Source organism: Triturus cristatus, chromosome 8 (genome assembly GCF_964204655.1).
Source record: "Triturus cristatus chromosome 8, aTriCri1.1, whole genome shotgun sequence".
Taxonomy (NCBI): domain Eukaryota; kingdom Metazoa; phylum Chordata; class Amphibia; order Caudata; family Salamandridae; genus Triturus; species Triturus cristatus.
In genome coordinates this window covers 402530397-402551007 of record NC_140591.1, presented here as the reverse complement: position 1 = coordinate 402551007, position 20611 = coordinate 402530397, and the positions used below count along the sequence as shown (strand labels likewise).

The following is a 20611-nucleotide window of genomic DNA, read 5'->3' as shown; positions in this document are numbered from 1 at the left end:
TACCTGAGTGGTGTCTTATATGTAAGAAAAGGGAAGGTCAGGGCCTGGCAAGTGGAGGAACTTGCCAGGTCGACATGGCAGTTAAAAATGCTCGCAGACACTGCAGTGGTAGGTCGGAGATACATTTCGATGGGTGGCACAATCAGTGCTGCAGGCCCACTAGTAGCATCTGATTTGCAGGCCCTTGTACACTCATTGCACTTTACTAGGCACTTACCAGTAAATCAAATATTCCAACCAGGGAGAACCAATTGTACTAATAATTTACACAGGGGGCACTTGCACTTTGAAAGTGCGGAGCAGTGGCAAAGTCCCAAAGCATCTAAGCCAGCAACAATGAAGTCCAGCACTGCATAATAAATACAGGAGGTAGAGGCAAAAAGTCAGGGTAACCACGCCAAAGATGGCAAGTCTAACAGGTGGTGTCTAGAAGTCTATGCAAGAGGGTCATCCCGCCAGTTCATTCATCCCTGTTTATTAGAGTGACAGCGCACCAGCTAACCATCTCATTGGCCACTGTAACTACTGGACCACCATGTAATAGACTTTCTGTTGAATTTTAAAAATGTATATTGAATTATTGTATTTATTATTGTTGTAATGGTTCTAACTAACTGAACAATTAAAAAGGTACTTAATTAATATTATCAACTAATGAACATAGCACATAGGTCACACCCCTCCTTGAATGACAAAATACAAAATAAAATGTTAAAACAATGGAAATTCATGACACATGATTGAACACCAAGACATTTGTTTTTTGAATCTCCACCTTTTTTGGGCAAAGAGAAAGAAATATAAAGGGGTTTTAATGAGAGAATAAAATATTCAGTCAGAACCACAATAAACACTAACAAGTTAGAAATATGGCACAAGCATTGTGTCTAAGGTGAAACTACTGCAATGGTTTTAGAACAAAGAGAAATAAACTTTATCACATTCCCACTGGAAATCTTATTTAGATCAAATGAATTGTTATATGTGAAAGGTAATATGGTGTGTACACAACATGATACACGTGTCTGTCTATGCTGTAACTACTTGTAAAACAAAATATCAACAAAATAAACTGAAGTCTAATGTTTACACAAAGAACTAGTCTTCATCTATTGCAAGCCCTTTTACTGAGCAAAACAATTCTTTATCCCAGATGAAATGTTAGATTGTTGATAGAAATTTGATGTAATCTCAGTAGAATTCGTATTAGATGAATAAATTAAATCATTTATTTCTAAAGGGACTAACTGAATTAAGAGACCTGATATGCGTCTGATTTAAAACATCAAGATGAATGAGAATTAAGGAGACAACTTAAAAAGATGGCAAATAAGTCAACTGAAACATCTTAAATTTATATTTATAGTATTGTATTTCAAATAAATGACTGAAAAGGGTAATGAGTGCACTACTACCTGGATACAGGAGCAATGCAAGAAATCCTTTTCTAGTCATCACATATACAGCAAAAACAACAGTTGATGGACAGAATGCAGAACAATGTCATACATTCACCCCAGTACAGAGATCTGGTCCTAAATCCATCGTTTTTTTGCTCACCATGCCATTCCAGTTTGAACCCAGCCATATGCAAATCAGTCTTGACCCTGTGCCTCATGGGAACAGTCCAGCCCGAACTGCCAAGCCCGAACTGCCAAGCATCCTAGGACCGGTTTCGGGGTTTCACCCCTCTTCAGCAAGGATAGCTTGATTCCAGTGGCATGGAGAGCACGGGACTCACGTCGGAGCATACTCGTCCCACTCGGGTGACAAATGCAAAAACAACAGTTGATGGACAGAATGCAGAACAATGTCATACATTCACCCCAGTACAGAGATCTGGTCCTAAATCTATTGTTTGTTTGCTCACCATGCCATTCCAGTTTGAACCCAGCCATATGCAAATCAGTCTTGAGACTGTGCCTCATGGGAACAGTCCAGCCCGAACTGCCAAGCCAGCGAACACCCTGGACTGAAACAAGCATCCTAGGACCGGTTTCGGGGTTTCACCCCTCTTCAGCCAGGATAGCTTGATTCCAGTGGCATGGACAGCAATAACTACTATATATATATACATATACACATTTTAACATTCAGTTTAATATATATTTTTTCCAATTAGGTTCTATTTTTTTAAGAAGTCGAAATACATTTTTTTAAATTAATAGAGTTTCGAATTAAGTTCTATTTTAATATCCAGCCTCAACTATGTTCTTTTTTGCATTTCGCTTCTTTCTTAAATTTTCAAAAACAACACAATATACAATATTGTGTTTTGTCATATTTTCTGAAAAGCACCTTGTGAAACAAAAATGCAAAATGTATTTCTACATAGTCACTTAAATAACAACTGGCATATATTAGCATGAATTGTTTTATTAAGTTGCATAGTGAATCAGTTTTTCTAACTGAACATTTTATTACAGTGGTAACTATAAGTTTGTACTTACTGATAACCATTGTTATATGATTTACACAAAAAAGTGCTTTTGAATAAATACAATTTTAAGTATCCATTCATTGATTTGGGGATTTCTTTCGGATGGTTGTAACATGCTACCAGCTCCCCTAACTGCCACTATCAAATACTGAGGCCCTCAGGGCAAGTGGCACACTATTCTGATGGACGGTGTAATCAGGCCCATGGCAATTATGGGTTTGGCAGGAACATTGCTGCTCAGTGGAATTCCACCTGAAGATTTTACTTGTTGCAAGCAGATGAAGTCTCCATTTGGGGAACCAGAGAAAAACGAGTGGAAATTGTCACAACAAGTCTGGGTTCGAGATATTATTCCCCAAGAACCGATAAGCTCCTTATTGCCCCCCTCCAAAATTACAGGGACCCCAATAATAGAAATAATGGTGAATTTGGAGGGCCTTTGCTGTTCCATGTATGCTGTTAACTATAGTGAGATAGTGTTTGCATGCTGCTGGCTCCCTCGCTCATGAGGGGTTGGGCTAGAACAGTAGTATTACGCTTCTTATGTAACCAAGCCGATAAATGAGTATCTTGCCTTGAGGAACAGAGGATTTTCATTCGTTTTCCTGCTCACATCACATGTTTTTATGTTTCTTTTCTGCAGCCTGCTTTGTTTTTGGGCTGTTTGCCTTCCTTGCGTTGCCTTTATCCATGGCTTTCACAGGTAAGCCACTTCTTATTTATTTATTCTCTCACTTTGGAGTAAGGGCTTGTCTTAGAAAATCGCACGACTACACATCGCAAGTCCACCAGCTTGAATGAACTCGTTTCACATATTAGTGGGCCTTTTGCAACCACTTGCATTTTTCTTTAACTATTATCTGCCACGCTTCATTTCCCTATAACAACTAAAAACAAGCATTGGCAAAGTAAATTGGTCTCCGCTTTAAATGGTCCAGAAATTCCAACAGTGGAAAAGGGCGAGAGAGCAAAGAAACACCTGCGCTCCCATGGAGTGCCCTAATAAAAGCTCCTCAAGCATACCACGGAAAGAGTCAACTCATCCAGTCACAACAATGATACCGCAAAGGGTGGGACAAGCACAAGAACAGACAGGAAAGTCCTTGAATCAAGAGTAGACAACTGAGATAGACATCAAAGCCATCCAATCAAGAACAAGGGGCTGACCCACAGCCCACTCTAAATGTAAATTATGTAGTAGAAAGACTAGTTCTGTCTATAGAGAGCAAAAGCTGTCTGCAGCCTGCGGCCAAACACTGCCTAATGTGTCCAACACAAAAGAAAATGACACATTAGCATTCATGAGCTTTATTGAGAAAATAAATTGAGGTGAGCTTCTCTATTTTGTATAAATATAACTGACAGAAACACACACAGTTTTAATTAAATATAATGTTATTGTATTTTAATTTACACACATTTCCTATAACAATTTCGACTTTTAAAATGGTTATGTTTTTCATCTCCATGAGCACTTTCAACTAATGCATGAAATGCAGCCACATAAATAAGGTATTATGACTAGATGTATTCATTTTGCTCCCTACCTTTTCATACTGTTTTACCGGCCACAGAAATGGGTGTGAATGTGCATACTCGACAATAAATCGACTTTTCTCAGTGGGAGAAACTACCTCAATGGTACAGCTGCCAGACAGGAGCTACTGTACTACAGCTGCCAAGTACTGAGTCTGCCTAGGTGTGATAGTTCCAAATTTGCAGAGTGCCATTGCGCCGATGTGTGACATTTCCCAGCTCATGTGTGACATGTGAAGTGCGTCTTTATCATAAACTTTAATTGTTGATCCAAGCAGAGAAATTCCATTCACCAGCAGCAGGAATTTCCCCGGATGTATAATCAACACCCCATAGCAGAGGACTTACCTTAACAATAGCGAAGATTATCCGAGCAACATTACTTTACTTCATTGTGAATTCTCATCATCATAACATCTTCCACTGCTAGCAATATCTCCTTGAAGGCCAGCTGTTACCATCACCTGTTTACTAAACCACAGTGGGCACAGTTCATTCCTAAAGCCCACAAAATGTAAATGTTTTTCTGACATTGACAACTACGTCATATACATCATAATTGGGAAACCTAAAAAAACACTAAAGTAACCCACAATGTAGTAAGTATTGCTTTGGGGGCTACCAATATGAAAACTCAAACAGAACCTAAAGGGACACCTGTAGGAAGATTCATGTGTCCCTAATGTGTCCAATAAATCCTTCACTACATCTTTATACAGACTTCACATTGTTTAGTGTGAATAGTTCATTCAGTTTATGGCCATCCATTGCATTCTAGAGCTTGCAGTCATGCATCTAAATGGCAAAACTACAAGTACCAGAATACAAAGGAAAAACAAGACTCCTGTTTAAAGTGAGAGAAAACGTGAGCTCTCTACAGAAGGAGGCCTTCAATCAGAGTGCTTACTATTATCATTGATTTTTTTTTTGGAGTGAAGGAGGTACAGTTTGCTGTTTTCATTTAACATTATTTTGAAAATATAAATGAAGCTCATGTAAATATCTTTTATTTTTTACCAGATAATGCTGGTAAACGTGATGAACACTTTGGTTCATGCTTGGAGGCTGCACGCAGAATTTTCTCAGGTGGCTGCAGCTGCCCTTAGGAATGTCTCATGAAATGTCAGCCTGGGCCCGTTGGTAATGGTAGATTTTGAGAAGGCCTTGGACTCAGTGAGTTGGAGAATCCTAAACTGAGTTGTGGAAAAGAAGTCTTTAGGGCCCTTCTTCCTCACTTATGTTATGTTCCTGTGTGCCTTTTCTGGACGCAGATTCAGGTTAACAGCAGTCACTCCCCACTTCTGTATTGAGCATGTCACTTGCTAAGAATTTCCTCTATCCCTCTCCTCCTAATTTCCCACATAATTAAACTGCTGGGGGTGGATAAGCTATGATGCCCAGGACTAAGTATTCCACAGGTTGACCTTAAAGATGCTAGACTTTAAAGACCAGGTCTCATTGTATGCAGACAACATGCTCCTCTTTGTTCAGAAACCTGAATTGTCTGGACCAAGGCTCATGCAAACTCTACAGGTTTATATGGAAGCCTCTGGTCTCAAAGTTAATTGGGAAAAATCTACGTATATCCAGGTCAGAGACATAGACCATGCTTCCAAGTGGCGCACAAAGCTACATACTGCAGGTGATGATTTTTATTAAGGTATGTGCATTGCAATGAACCCCCAAATTAGCTGGACATGGTCCCCACTGTAGATAGGCTGAAAAGAGGTGTGTCTGCAAAGGACAAGCTCCGTTGTCCATCTTGGGTAGGGAAGCTCCGTTTAAAATTATCACACTCCCAAGACTACGATAAATGCTGTTAAACTACCCCTATGCAATTCCACTCTTAATTTTTATGGGACTGCAGTCCTGAATTTATAATATCCTGTGGGCTGACCACCAACAATGGATATCTTTGGACAAGGGCATACAGCCACCGTAGGTAGGGGGCCTAGAAGTGGCTGATGTCAGATTTTATTACCCCAGTTAAAGGCTGGCGATTTGAATATAAGGTTGGTTCTGCTGATACACTTGATGCTGATCTCCATTACAGATCAGTGGTACTGGATCTAGTATACAGGTTGTCGACACCTCATACAATTCCCTTCATAAACACTATGGGGCATATTCTCAAGAACATGTGATAATCATCGCAAAAGTAACTTAGCGCAACTTTGCATATCGCAGTCCATCACGAGAAAAAAACACAGTCTTAACGTCCAATTCCCAACACGGCGGTACCATGCGATAGCAGCACGATATCGCGCCAAATGACCGTATAAAAACCAATGCGACAAACCAAAAATGCGAAACCCGAACGCCCAAAAAGTTGCGATGCCCCAAAGCGTGGTACCAAAATCAGCGAAAACCACCGACAGGCCTGCAATTCCCACGCATCATGCATGAAAATGCACTATAAAAGCAAAAACAAAAATAACACCAAAACCAATTCGAACTGCGTAGCACCATCGATGCACCCAGACCGAGTGCAGAGGACAACCCGAACTCCACAAGCCCCACGGAGGACCAGCCTGGAACCACATGTTCGGGGAAGGGCAAGGAGAAGAGGAAGACGGGGTTCAGTCCTCAGGAAGATCGTCTCATTGTCACAGAGGTGATAGAACACCATCAACAACTGTTCGTCACCTCCACTGCAGCACTGTCAACCCAAACGGAAATATGGCAGTCCATCGTCACCAATTTCATTGCAGTCGGAGTGTCGAGTAGGTCAATGGAGGAGGTCAAGAAGCACTGGCATGAAGTGCACAGCCAAACCAAGGAGAAGCTCGCCGCCAACAGGAAGGCAGCAAGGGTGACTGGAGGTGGGAGTCCTGCGCCACAGGTGGAGCTGGATGAGCTGGAGGAAATGGTGGCCACAGTCATCAGCGTGGAGACGGTGGCAGGAGTTGGGGGCATGGACACAGCTCGATATGACCTGACCCAACAGCAACAGGGTGAGTAACGACCAGGGACTGAGGGGAGATGGGCACAATGACACACATGCACAATCATGTGTAGCACACTGCACACGCACAGTGACTGTGGAACATGTCCCTCATCCCTGTGGCACACTGCAGCACACACACATAGAAATAACAGCACATCCGACGACAATGTGGTACAAAGTGCAACACCTACACTGCAGAACAGAGGACACAACAGGTTCCGCATGTGCATAGTAACTGTCCACTCACATCTGGCATTGCATGACACTGTGTGATGATAATGTACGGGTACTACCACACATCCATCATGTAGTCGAAAATCCCACTGTCTGCCATCAAATAGCCAGCTCCACCAAAACAGTCACAATATGCCTTGTCATGCAGCCTGTATGTAAACATCTGCTAAGATACATGGGAAACTCTGTTAACCTGCATCTCCCCTTAACATTGCAGAGGGACAATCAACACTTACTGCAGAGCAGGCCACAAGCCCCATCACTGATGATGAAGAGGACAACCTGCACATATGTCAAGACACCCTCCAACGGATAATGGACAGCCTCCGCACCCCACCCCCAGGAGCAGGGCAGGCCAGCTGCCACGATGTGACCCCCCTCCACCTGCACAGACCACACAGCAGGAAACACACACCACCACGGCTGTGTCCCTGGCCCCCCACGAGAAATACATGGAATTCCAATGCCGTGTGTTGGGTTGCCAGGTGGAGTTGGCGGATCAGCTGCGGGTGGGTTTCGAGCTCGTGGCAGCCAAACTCGATGCCATACATGGGTGTCTGAGTCCCATCAGGGACCACAAACAGTCCCTAACTGACACCCCCTGTCCGCACCATGCTCACCGACAATCCTTGGCTGACCTCGCTGGGGCCATTACTCGGATATAGTAACTGTCTAGTCAGACAGGCACCAGCGATGACAGCACAGAGTTGGCACAGATGCAGAGGACAGTGGAGACCATGGAGCAGATGCTGGCTGGAAGTACGGCTGCCACGGCTGAACACCAGCGAGATGTAGCTGGGATCTCCCATGCCCTGCAGTTCATCATCTTGCCATTGCTGCCACTGAGCCAGCCCCAGATAACTGCAGAGGAACTTCGACACACACATCTCCAACCCCTGATGTGTCAGTGGCACACAGTGATGCAGCCCCATCACCTTTGCACCCTGATGTGTCAGTGGCACACAGTGATGCAGCCATTACACCACCACACACACCGGACACAGAAGAAGTATCAGAGGAGTAAGACATAGATGGTAATTGCTGTGTGAGGAAGGAGGTAGTAGCATCCATCACCGCCAGATGGCCTGTCTCTGCCTGGTTCTGCCCTATGCATCATGCCCTGGAACAACACCTTCCACTGACCCCCGGAACACTCTGCGACATCCACCCGGACCCCGACACGGTCTGCCACATCTTCACTGCTTGACAATTACACAGCAATCCTGCTGCCGACTGCACTCTCGCTCTTCCAAATCACCTTTCAATCCCCAAAGGACTCTAGGTGGCCCACTACTGGGATTCCATGTTATGTGGGCTTGGATGGCCATGTACAGCTCCAGGTCCGTCATTTACTAGAATGTGAATAAAACATTTGAAATCACACAGATGTGTCATGACTATGTTCACTGAAGTATGAAAGTATGGCTGGATGTAGGGACAATGATTAAACAAGATGTTATACCCTGGTGAATGACATCAATGCGCATGTTTATCCCTGAGACACATGGCCAATTGGATGACTGTGAAAGGTGAGTACTAGCTGTGTCTCCATTGCACATTAACAACAATCTTACAACCCCCCCAACGTAGGCACACGTCCATGAATTGAATAGGGCTGTGTGTAGGAATGACCAAATCGGTAGCAGGCCAAGAGTGGTGTCCTACATCACATGTGACAACGGAACTTCATGTCGCATACCTACTCACACACATCTGTGTGGACACATTCTGTTATGATTTATGACATTGCTCCACATGATCAGAGGTTGGACACCATACTCACATTGCTGAAGACACGTAAGTGCACAGGTCTGCCAGCAACTATCCCAAAACAAAGTCTGGCTCACAGAGGTGGAGCTGTCAAAAGGGACCCACCCCCATTGTACATGCATCAGTCAGACCCTCCCTGAGTAGGGACGATGCTCATTGTGGCACACAAGTGGTCAATCTAATCAACACTCATCACAGTTAGACACCAGTGAAGTTGCGTAGACTTTATTGGCATGTGCGTGTCAGTACGGGCAAGGCAACAGCCACAACATGCAGGTACATGCTTAAGACACTTACACGCAGCATGGGAACATGTCGAGGTGCAGGAAATGGGGAGGCAGAAATGAACACCAATCATTACGGATAGCAACGGTCTCAGTCCACCTTGCCCTGCTGGACGAGTCATATGTTGTTTGGCGTCTGCCCATTGCCCCGTGTGAGGGGGCACGACTCACAGCCCATGGGTCTGCATGGTGCTCTGCCACAGGACTGTGTCGACTGTCTGCTCTGCTGACAGTGATCAGGTGAAAGGGTCCGACAAGCTCACATGTCATGCTACGTTGCCATTTGTGTGCTCTCACCCCAGCAGTGTGTTCGAATTGGTAACGTTGCCAAACAACACTGTGCTGCTGCTGTGGTAAATAATTTAATTACCGGGACTTAATTTGATACAGAAACTTAATAAAATAGCTCAGTAAATAAGAGGCAGAATCCGTGGTATTAGAGGTTCGGAATGGGCTTTATTCCAATGGTCGATTATAATCGGTTGCTCCAAGTTCCATCACCACGAAGGTTCAGGAAGTGAAGTACATACGTTATTGACAATCAATCACTTTTATACAATAGGCATTACAGTGAAGCAAATACAAGAGGCGTAACAATTGATAGTATGGATAATATATTCGTGCGTAGCAAAAATAGGCGTAACTGGGAGTGATAAAAGAACGTCATTAGATGTGATGTCATAATAGGGTGGTTCTATGAAAGAATTTCGCAATGTCAGCAGAAATACTTGGCAGAAATGCGCGCGCAGCAGCATGACGTGTAATTGACGTGCAACTAGGGGGGGAAGGGGACTTGACATTTAGCTCTACATGTGGCGACAGAAGTCTGGAGGGTCAAGTCAACCTAATCCCAAATCATATCTAACATCCCATGTTTAAAGAACTATGTTATCCAAAAGAGAGGTCTCTTCAAGTAGAATCTTATTCTATACTGACTATACTGACTGTTAGTGCGTGTACAAGCGTCTAAGTGTCTACACTAGATGCGAGGGCGGAAATCTTCCATAGCAATAGGGCTATGAATTACTTGCATAAAGACAGAGAAGCCGGGCCTTTGCTCGGTAGCTGGAAGAATGTTTACTTAAACTGCTAGACAGGAATGCATTGGGCAGGGAACGGAGCAGATAATTTCGAAGGTGAAATACAGTTTTTGGCAGAGAATAGGCTGATGTCAGGCTTCGTGAGCCGCGCAGAGAATGAGACAAAGTTCATGGTCACAGATGCAGGCTCAGACTGGAGCTTTCAGAGGCAGAAGGCAAGAAGAGTTTGATGACAGACTCAGGGCCTACTTTCCTGGACTGTAAAATGGCATAAGTGAACCATATAAAGCCGGTGGCCTTTCATACTTAGGAATGGAATATCCGGCCTATTCATGGCGGCTCTGAAAAAGGACATGTTGACGGTGGACGCACATGTGTTTGCGTCTTCATAACTGGAACTGGAAGGAACATACATGTACTTGTGATTCATACATGAAACCGTTGGGGTCCAAGATAGGGGACATAACTGATCAGAAAAATCCATATTTCCACATTCCCTCCTTGTCCCCTACTTGCCCGTTAAGAGATATCAATCTTCATCAATCCATTGATCTGTTCATATAACATCATTTGTTCTTCTTTCTTCTTCCGTGACGAATGAAATCTTGGTGGTGGAATACACGATGTGGCACACAGACCACAGATCGCTGGTCCACATTGTAGACATAGACAGCAACTGAATAGTATGAGAAGGCCAATACCTAGGAAAGATAGGACCTTCCATCCAAAGGTAGATAATACACTCCAAAACCAACCGGACCAAGTCCAGGTGCCTGGGTTCTGATGTATCTGGCTTACAATCTTATGAAGGCGAGTTATGGCTTTATATACAGATGGCGAATTTTCTGGTATGAAAATGCAACAGCTTGATCCGATGACCCTACAGGCTCCGCCCCTATCGGCCAGGATGACGTCAAGGACAAGACGATTTTGAAGCACAACAATCCGCATAGCAGACTGCTCTTCTGTTAAATTGCCTAAGGCGGAAATAGTTTCGTTCACTACTGCTTCAAGGGTTCTAGTTAATCTACGTATCAGCTTACTATTAGTAACGGTACCTATATAGGGAAAGAGACCTTTATTGAAATCTGTGTATTTTTCCTATGCTGTTTCAGTGTAATCGACTATTGGGAGATCTCTCCTTACTCTATTATTTACTAAATGAGTGTTTCTGTGATAATCAGGAGGAGCTAGAAAAACAGGTGGCAAAAGGAATCCAATGTAGCAAGTACCATCCCAATCTAGAGGCAAACGTACATATGCCGTCTGACCACATATGAAATAGGAATGGCGAGAAGCTCTAAATGTAGACTTGCCTTGATCACTAAATTCTACTACAGTGGTGCATCTACTATGGCCCATATGTATGGAACCATTCTTCTTTACACATAGTTCACCCTTTACTGGAAATATTGACATAGTGGGCAAAATTGGAGTAGCTTCGGATTCGACATTTAGGATCATAAGATTAAGCGTAAAATTACCTAATCCATACACTTCATTTTCTAGATCAGTTCCTGTTCTCTGGGGAAGTCCCTCCTTGTTAGGGTAGCAGACCTTAAGCAAAACTAAGTTCAAATTTCCCCATACCCAGTTATCTTGATAAACTGCAGAATTCGAATCTAGAGAATTAATTAAACTAAACCATGCTCCACAGGAGCCGTTGTGTGTGAACGGGTATGGAAAGAGAGGTAGAATTCCCTTATAATTCTGATAGGGAGGGAGTCGACCACATATCCAACAATTTGTAGCATTGCTAACCTGATGGGAATGATGTAACATACTAATAAACGTGTTATTGCGCAGCGCAAATCTATAAGACAACTCAAGCGGAGGTAATTCACTAAAAGAATGTTCAGCAGTAATATTATAAACATGTCTAGAAATAGGATAATATATGTGCAACAATATACTTGCAGTAATTATTAAAAGACTTAAGAAAAACAAAATTAATAACGTCACTATGCAATGACTACGCAGTGATTTACAGTACGCCTGTCGTTTCAACATTTTTCGGGTGTTTTCTCTATTCAGGTCCAAGGGATACATGTCAGAGACAATTCAACCGCTTCACCTTGGAGAGGACTTAAACAATCAAATTGCTTGACTGATTGGACCTGAGTTTCAGTTTATAAAGTTCGGATTTACTCTTTTCAACAAAAGGAAGTTTTGAGTCAATGGGTGAAGACACACGAGGTGTGGTATTCACATCCGATTGTAGTCCATGAAATTTCTTGATATGACTTGAATGAACCCAGCCTTTCCTGCCCTCGATCTTCACGGCTGTCCTTGTGGTGAGCAATACAAGCTGAGGCGACTTCCACCTAGGTTCCAGCTGAGTCTTTCGATCAAAGTTCCTCACCAGGACCAGGTCTCCCGGAACTACGTCATGGGGTTTCACCTCAGTGTTGTCAGGAAAAGCTGCAGCTACCTGTGAACGACAAGATTGTAGTGCAGACATCAAGGAAGCCAAGTAATCTGTCAGCATATTACAGTCAATGTCAGTTATTTTGCGTGGTATGGGCGTCCCCCACATATTTGGTGGTCTGCCGAAGATCACCTCATACGGGGATAGCCCTGTTCGAGAGTGTGCTACCATTCTCGTGTAAAAGAGTGCAACTGGTAATGCTACTACCCAGTCGACACCTTTCTCTCTGCATATTTTGGACAATCTAATTTTCAGGGTCTGATTATGTCTTTCTACGAGACCTGCTGCCTCGGGGTGTCGGACACAGTGGAATTTCCACTGATAGCCTAACAAAAGTGAAACGTGTTTCATTAATTCGGATGAGAACGGCTGGCCGTTATCTGAATAGACAACACGTGGTAAACCGTACCGTGGGAAGAATTCTCGAACCAACTGTTTGGCAGTAGTCGGGGCAGTGTAATCTGAAACCGGGTATGCCTCCGTCCAACGGGAAAGAGCACAAACAACTACGAGAACATATTTGAATCCTCGACATCGTTCCATCTGGATATAATCCATCTGGAGGGCTTCAAAAGGGTGATCAGGAGGCTGAAATCCACCCTGTTCTACGGGAACGCTTTTTCCTGGGTTGAACTGACAACAGATCATACAGGTACGAACTTTTTGTTTAGCTGCTGCTCGTAAATGTTTATTGAACCAAATGTGTTGAATGCTATCTAGCATAGCTTTTTCTCCTAGATGTGCTGGACTATGTACAGTGTTAATTATAACTTGGACCATTGAATCAGGAAGGAACCACACAGACTTTTCCTTCATCATCCATCCTTGATCCGTTTGAATCCCTCCTGATTCAGTCCATTTCTTTATTTCGTCTGGTGTAGCATGTGTCTGTATATCAATTACGTCAAGAGTAGGATCTTTAACCGTCATACAATGTGTTGGCGTCAGGACTATTGTCTTTGTCATGTCGGATGTTTGAGTTTGAGCAGTCTGTTTAGCTGTTCTGTCGGCTAGATCATTGCCTTGAGAAATGATATCAGTAACTTTCGTATGAGCTTTACATTTCATGATTGATATTGCAGTGGGTAGATGTATTGCATCTAATAAGGCATGAATGAGGGGTCCGTGCTGAATGTGGGCACCGTGGGAAGTTAAATAACCTCTCTCTCGCCACAGCACGCCGAAGTCATGTACAACTCCGAATGCATAACGTGAATCAGTGTATATGTTGACTTTTTTATTTGTGGCTTGAATACAGGCTTGGGTCAGAGCGATGAGCTCTGCGGCTTGGGCTGACAAGGTATTTATACAATTTGTTTCAATGATTTCAGTATCTGTTGTGACTGCATAAGCGGCCACTAAGTCTCCTGTACTTGTTCTCATACATGAACCATCTACATACAACGTCAGGAGTGGGTCTGACAATGGGACATCGGTTAAGTCTTGTCTGGGTTTCGTCGTTATTGTAATAACTTCAATACAGTCATGGGCTAGTGGGTCTGTTCCGTTTACAGGTAAAAGTGTGGCAGGATTCAATGTGTTACAGCGTCTGATTTCTATATGTGGCTGAAACAATGTTAATTCATACCCTGTAAGTCGCGCTATAGTCAAGTGTTGTGTTTGCGTTCTATTTACAAGAACCTCTACTGCATGTGGTACTTGAACTGTCAATGGATGTCCTAACACTATGGCATCGCTTTGTCTGATTGCTAAAGCTGTTGCTGCCACTGATTTCAGGCACGCAGGCAAAGCCTGAGCTACGGGATCTAATGTACTAGAAAAATAAGCACATGGTTTGTGTGATCCTGCTTGTTCCTGTGTGAGTACTGACAAGGCAGTACCTTCGCGTTCTGTAACAAAAAGTGTAAACTGTTTACTGTAACATGGCGTTGCTAAGACAGGTGCTTGACATAAAGCTTTCTTTAAGCTTTCAAAAGCTTGTGTATGTTCCTGAGTCCAAGGGAGAACAGTCGATGTGGCTGCCTCCTGTGTTGTCAACTGAATGAGTGGTTTTGCTAGAAATGCATACTGAGGGATCCACTGCCTACAATATGAAGTGAGGCCTATGAAAGCCCGTACCTCCTTTTGTGTCTTGGGTATTGGCATGTTAGCTATTAACTGAATGCGGTCGGGTGTAAGCTGCCTTCCCTCCTTGGACAGCGAGTGTCCAAGATAAACAACTCGCTGGACACAGAATTGCAGCTTAGAAGGGGACACCTTGTGCCCCTTTTCGGCTAGAAATTGTAAAACTGTCAGCGATGCTTTCTCACATTCTGGTTCGCTTCTAGCGGTGATCAGCAGATCATCGACATATTGAAGCAAGGCAGTGTTAACTGGCATATGGATACTGTCGAGTTCTCGTTTCAGTGCTTGGCTATAGATGCTGGGGCTTTCTGTAAATCCTTGAGGTGCGCGGGAGAATTTAAAGCTACGTCCATTTAAACTAAATCCGAACAAATATTGGCTTTCCGGATCTATTGGGACGCTGAAAAAGGCATTCTTGAGATCAATTACAGTAAAGAATGTTGCTTCGGAATCAATAGCTGTTAGTAATGACGAGATATCTGGGACCACAGGGAATTGTGGCACAATGCATTTGTTTAATTCGCGCAGATCAATAACCAATCGATATACTGGCGGGGCCTTCGGATCTGTTCGTTTAAGAATCGGAATTATCGGTGAATTACATACGTTGGAGTCTGTTTCCACAACCACTCCTTGGGCAATGAGCTCGTCAATGATTTGCAGTAAAGCCACTACAGCATCTGGTGGTAACTTGTATTGTCGCATTCGTGGTAGTACCACTCCTGCCTTTAGTGTGACTCGATATGGTGTAATATTCATGCAACCAACATCAGTAGGGCCTTGTGCCCATAGATGTGTAGGTAAAGTCTGCAGTCGGGGATCCATGTCTCTAGACACATAGTGACCTTTAAAATCACGTAAAAACAATCTTACTCCTTCCGGAGAACAACATATTATAGCTCCTAGAGCTTTCAGTGTTTTTATTCCTAACAAGTTTTCTGGACATGATTTAGTAAGCAATAAATCTGTAGTTCGGGTCAAAGGTCCTATCGTAAGTGGAAGAGGCTGTGACACTTCATTAACAATAGGTTTTCCTGAAAAACCAAGGGAAATATTCTGTGAGCCTGAGAGGGGTGCCCCTGGAACTTCACTACGTTTTATAGTTGTTCGACTTGCCCCTGTATCGAGTAAAATTTTTCTGTCTTGGCCTAATAATTCACTATGTACATAAGGTCCTTCTTGGTCTACAGGGACCTCGATAAGGGGTACGTCAACTTCCCTCTCTAGGCTTGTTCATGCGTATCGTTGATAATCAGGATAGTCGTACTGTGCGGTCTGGTACAGTTGTCGTGTCGTGGTTTGGGTGGCAGCAACAGGCAGCGCTGGTGCAGCTGGCACAAACTGTATAGACTGTGGTGGAGCTGGCATGGACTGTGCATGCTGCGGGGCTCCTTGTTCATTCTGATCCTGTCTAGGTGGCCGTGGTCTTTCTTTTGTATTACCTATGGCGATATTATGTTTCAAAACTGGACAATCGTGTACGTAATGACCTGGCTTTTTACAATAGTTGCATATCCCTTTTACAGGTCCTGTTGAATCACCGGAATGTGTCGTACCCTTTTTATGTCCTTCAGCTGGAACTGTCTGGGAGACTAGCATTTTCATTTTCGTGTCTTTCATGCGTCTTTGTTCATGTTCTTGTTCCTCTCTAATTCTATTGTGATGGTACTGTAACATTTGTAACATTTGTGATGGAGTGTTACCTTGCCAGGTACTCTCGAATTTTAATACTCTGTTCTTCACTTGAGGCAAGGCATTTTCTACTAATTTTGTCACAAACAGATGTGGGTATGATTCGCTACTTGCTTTTATGCCACTATTTATACCAAAACATTTTTCAAATCGGGCATAGAAATCACTAGTGTCTTCATCTTGCTTCTGTTTACAGGCTGAAATTGTACCCCAATCTTCCTTTTTCGTAGTTAATAAACGTGGCAGTACCTGTACTAGTAAACCTGGTAGTGCTTTAGTTTTATCCCCAAGCCCTGCTCCTGCAGTTCGGGCCTTTTCTTCTGCTTCTAATGCTGACCATTCTATCTTTTGGTCTCCTACCTCCCACTCTTTTTCCCTGAGTTTTTCATAAATGCCAGCAGGCATTAATACTTTTAATATTGTCATAATGTCGGGATAGGTATACTCTCCCATGAGTAACATGTCTTTAATTTCTCGGTGGAAACCCGCTGGGTCTTTGTCATGACTGGGTACCACTTTCTTCATTTCTAACAATTCTATTTTCGATATGGGCGTATATACAAATACGCGTTTAAACTCATTGTCCTCGCCTTTTATTGGGTGCACTTCTCGTAAGGGATTCTGTCTGTCCATGTAATACGTGGTTCTTTCCTTAATGGGCAGTGAGACATGTTCTGAGCATACAAAAAGAATGTACTGTTTTCTTGATTCTAGTATTTCTTTAATTAATTTAGTACCTGAACCTCTCCATCTATTCATGAGTAATTCAGTCAATATATCAGGCAAGGGACCAGGATCCGAATGCTGACTCTGATATAGTATAAGGAGTTGTTGAATCATATAAATCCCAGCTAAACGCTGTTCATCTGGGGTGAGATTCAAAAAGGTGCGTGCTACTGTATCATCACCATACTTTCCGGGACTGTCAACCCAATGGACAGCTGACCTAGCTAATTCTTGTTCATCCATAGAATCGAGAAAATGATAACCCCTTCGTTCTCGGAGTAATTTGTCAGCGGCTTGGAACGAATGCTCGTTAGACCTTATATTAATTATAGGTGTTTGGAAATTCCTGTTATTATCTGGACATATCGGACGTATCGGGTCAATAAGACATCTATTACTATTACAAGATCTTCCTCTACCTACATAGGCTATGGTGTCTGACTGTCCTGTGGGCAGTCCTGATCCTTCCTCCTCGCCTTGTTCGAACTGGTCTACCGCTAATCTTTCTTCGTGTAGGCGTTCTATCTCTTTACGGATCTTTCGGCACATGGCTATTATACAATTTTGCTTATCATGTCTCCCTTCTGATATATTCTGGCTCCATCTGGTAAGAATTTGCATTGCTTCCGGGTCTACCCCCGGTCGGTCTTGATTTCTGATCACACAATTTATAAGGAAACGTAACAGTTCCCCCTGTATCTCCACTTTCTGGTATTCCATAGCTCTGTTAATACATTCTGAATCTCGCCCTGTTTGAACAAAATGGTATATATTATCTAGATGCGCAGTCATTCCTGGTAACTTCCCTAAATACACTGCCGCTCGTCTGATACGTAATGATGCCAGGGTCATTTCGTCCTCTTTGCCGGGCACAGGGTCATATCTACAATCTATAAGAAGTTCCTTAAGCGTACGGGCATTTATGAGTTTGGGGGTACGTGAATGTGCTGACTCTGGAAAGGTAAGTTTATTTATTCTGGGTGGCGTAGAAAAAATGTTGGTAGCACCTCCCGTAGCCCCGTCTGGGGTATCGGGCGTGAAAGGATTCGTTGAACGCGATACAGCAACTATAGGTGTGGACACGGCTATAGAAGTAGCTGTAGGAACAGATGTAGAAACAGATGTGCTTGCCGGAACTTGTGTCAGGATTTGTTGCTGTAGAGGTACAGATACTGGATCTTGGCGTTGAACCTCCCTGGCAGGCGGTCTATGTGGGGCGGAATTAGCATACTCGGGAGCTGCGTCATCTAAATATGAGGAAAGAAAAACGTCTTCTGCGGTTCTAGGATGCCCCTTAGGATGTGCTTTTATTGGAAACAATGGGGGTGGCAAGTCTTTTGGTATCTCCGGAGTAGCCTTAGGTAATCCTTCGGCCAGAAGGGGATACATACCATTCATAAGGGCATTTCTTTGTCTGTCTACTTGTTCTGATTTCACTCGGGTACCTTCTTCAATTAATAGATTTTCTCGGACTTTATTTGAATTCTCTCTATTTTTCTCTTCCTGTCGGAGTGCTTTTTCTGTACGTCTATGAGATTCTTTACGCCATAACTCAATGGCGTCTATCTGTGACTGTCTGACTTTCCTTTTCCATAACTCTTCCTCTACTTTCATGATGCACTCTGCATCCCAGGTCCCCGCTGCGGGCCACCTCTGACTTTCTGGTAATTCCTTGGTGTAGTCTACCCATAAATCAAGAAATAATATAGCGTCTAAGCCATGTTTATGATACATGAAGTACCCTGGAGTGTCCCTAGGAGGAATAGGAACGGCTTCTTCGAGTACCCCTTTTCTTGTTGTGATCTGTCTTAATTTCGAAAAGAGCGGCATATTGAGAACTGATCTGATACTTGATTTTGAACAAACTTAATACAGTAAACACGATAATGAACAGTCATTCACACCACAATATGCAGAACGTACTTAAAACATTTAACATTTAACATTTAACTTTTAATTGAGCAACAATGATGATGACGATCTAAGGAAAACTTAATCACTAAACATAATACTCGACATTAACTGAATTATTCTGAATTTATATACTTGATATACTAGATATACTGCTAAACAGTACAGATACACTGCTGAAACAGTGCAGACCGGATTTGTGTACCCAAACCCGTCTTGACCGGCACAACCTATGTGCACGTCAGAACGCCTCCCCAGTAATGGTACTCACCGGGTAGCTCGGAAACGGAAGGCCTCGGAAACTGAACTGAACTTGAACCGGACTGGACTCGACTCGAACACTTCGGAAACTGGACTCGACTCGGGACTTCGGAAACTGGTGGGCCTCTGTATACCTCGGATCTTGCTCTCTCAGCTAGGCTCTGGTCGGGATACTTCGCACTTCTCACCGCCTCGTCTGGGTGTTGATCGCAGCCTCAGTCGCCCCCGCTTGACCGGAGGGAGATACAGGAAATCCTGCTGGTACGCGTTGTTGTCCGTCCAGCTGTGGCAGGAGACCGGGCCTGCAACTCACCGCCGGCGCGTGAGATGAGAAAGTGTCCCTGTTCGGGCGCCATTCATGTGGTAAATAATTTAATTACCTGGACTTAATTTGATACAGAAACTTAATAAAATAGCTCAGTAAATAAGAGGCAGAATCCGTGGTATTAGAGGTTCGGAATGGGCTTTATTCCAATGGTCGATTATAATCGGTTGCTCCAAGTTCCATCACCACGAAGGTTCAGGAAGTGAAGTACATACGTTATTGACAATCAATCACTTTTATACAATAGGCATTACAGTGAAGCAAATACAAGAGGCGTAACAATTGATAGTATGGATAATATATTCGTGCGTAGCAAAAATAGGCGTAACTGGGAGTGATAAAAGAACGTCATTAAATGTGATGTCATAATAGGGTGGTTCTATGAAAGAATTTCGCAATGTCAGCAGAAATACTTGGCAGAAATGCGCGCGCAGCAGCATGACGTGTAATTGACGTGCAACTAGGGGGGGAAGGGGACTTGACATTTAGCTCTACATGTGGCGACAGAAGTCTGGAGGGTCAAGTCAACCTAATCCCAAATCATATCTAACATCCCATGTTTAAAGAACTATGTTATCCAAAAGAGAGGTCTCTTCAAGTAGAATCTTATTCTATACTGACTATACTGACTGTTAGTGCGTGTACAAGCGTCTAAGTGTCTACACTAGATGCGAGGGCGGAAATCTTCCATAGCAATAGGGCTATGAATTACTTGCATAAAGACAGAGAAGCCGGGCCTTTGCTCGGTAGCTGGAAGAATGTTTACTTAAACTGCTAGACAGGAATGCATTGGGCAGGGAACGGAGCAGATAATTTCGAAGGTGAAATACAGTTTTTGGCAGAGAATAGGCTGATGTCAGGCTTCGTGAGCCGCGCAGAGAATGAGACAAAGTTCATGGTCACAGATGCAGGCTCAGACTGGAGCTTTCAGA

General features: G+C 43.4%; 1 protein-coding gene across 1 annotated transcript in view; it reads left to right on the top strand.

The window, feature by feature from the left end:
* The window catches only part of TMEM272 (transmembrane protein 272), a 97272-nt gene that overhangs the window by 13525 nt on the left and 63136 nt on the right, over positions 1-20611 (top strand). Inside the window, exon 2 of the mRNA XM_085620415.1 lies at positions 3084-3143. Coding sequence (XP_085476541.1) covers positions 3084-3143 — 60 coding nt within the window. The remainder of the gene's footprint in view (positions 1-3083; positions 3144-20611) is intronic.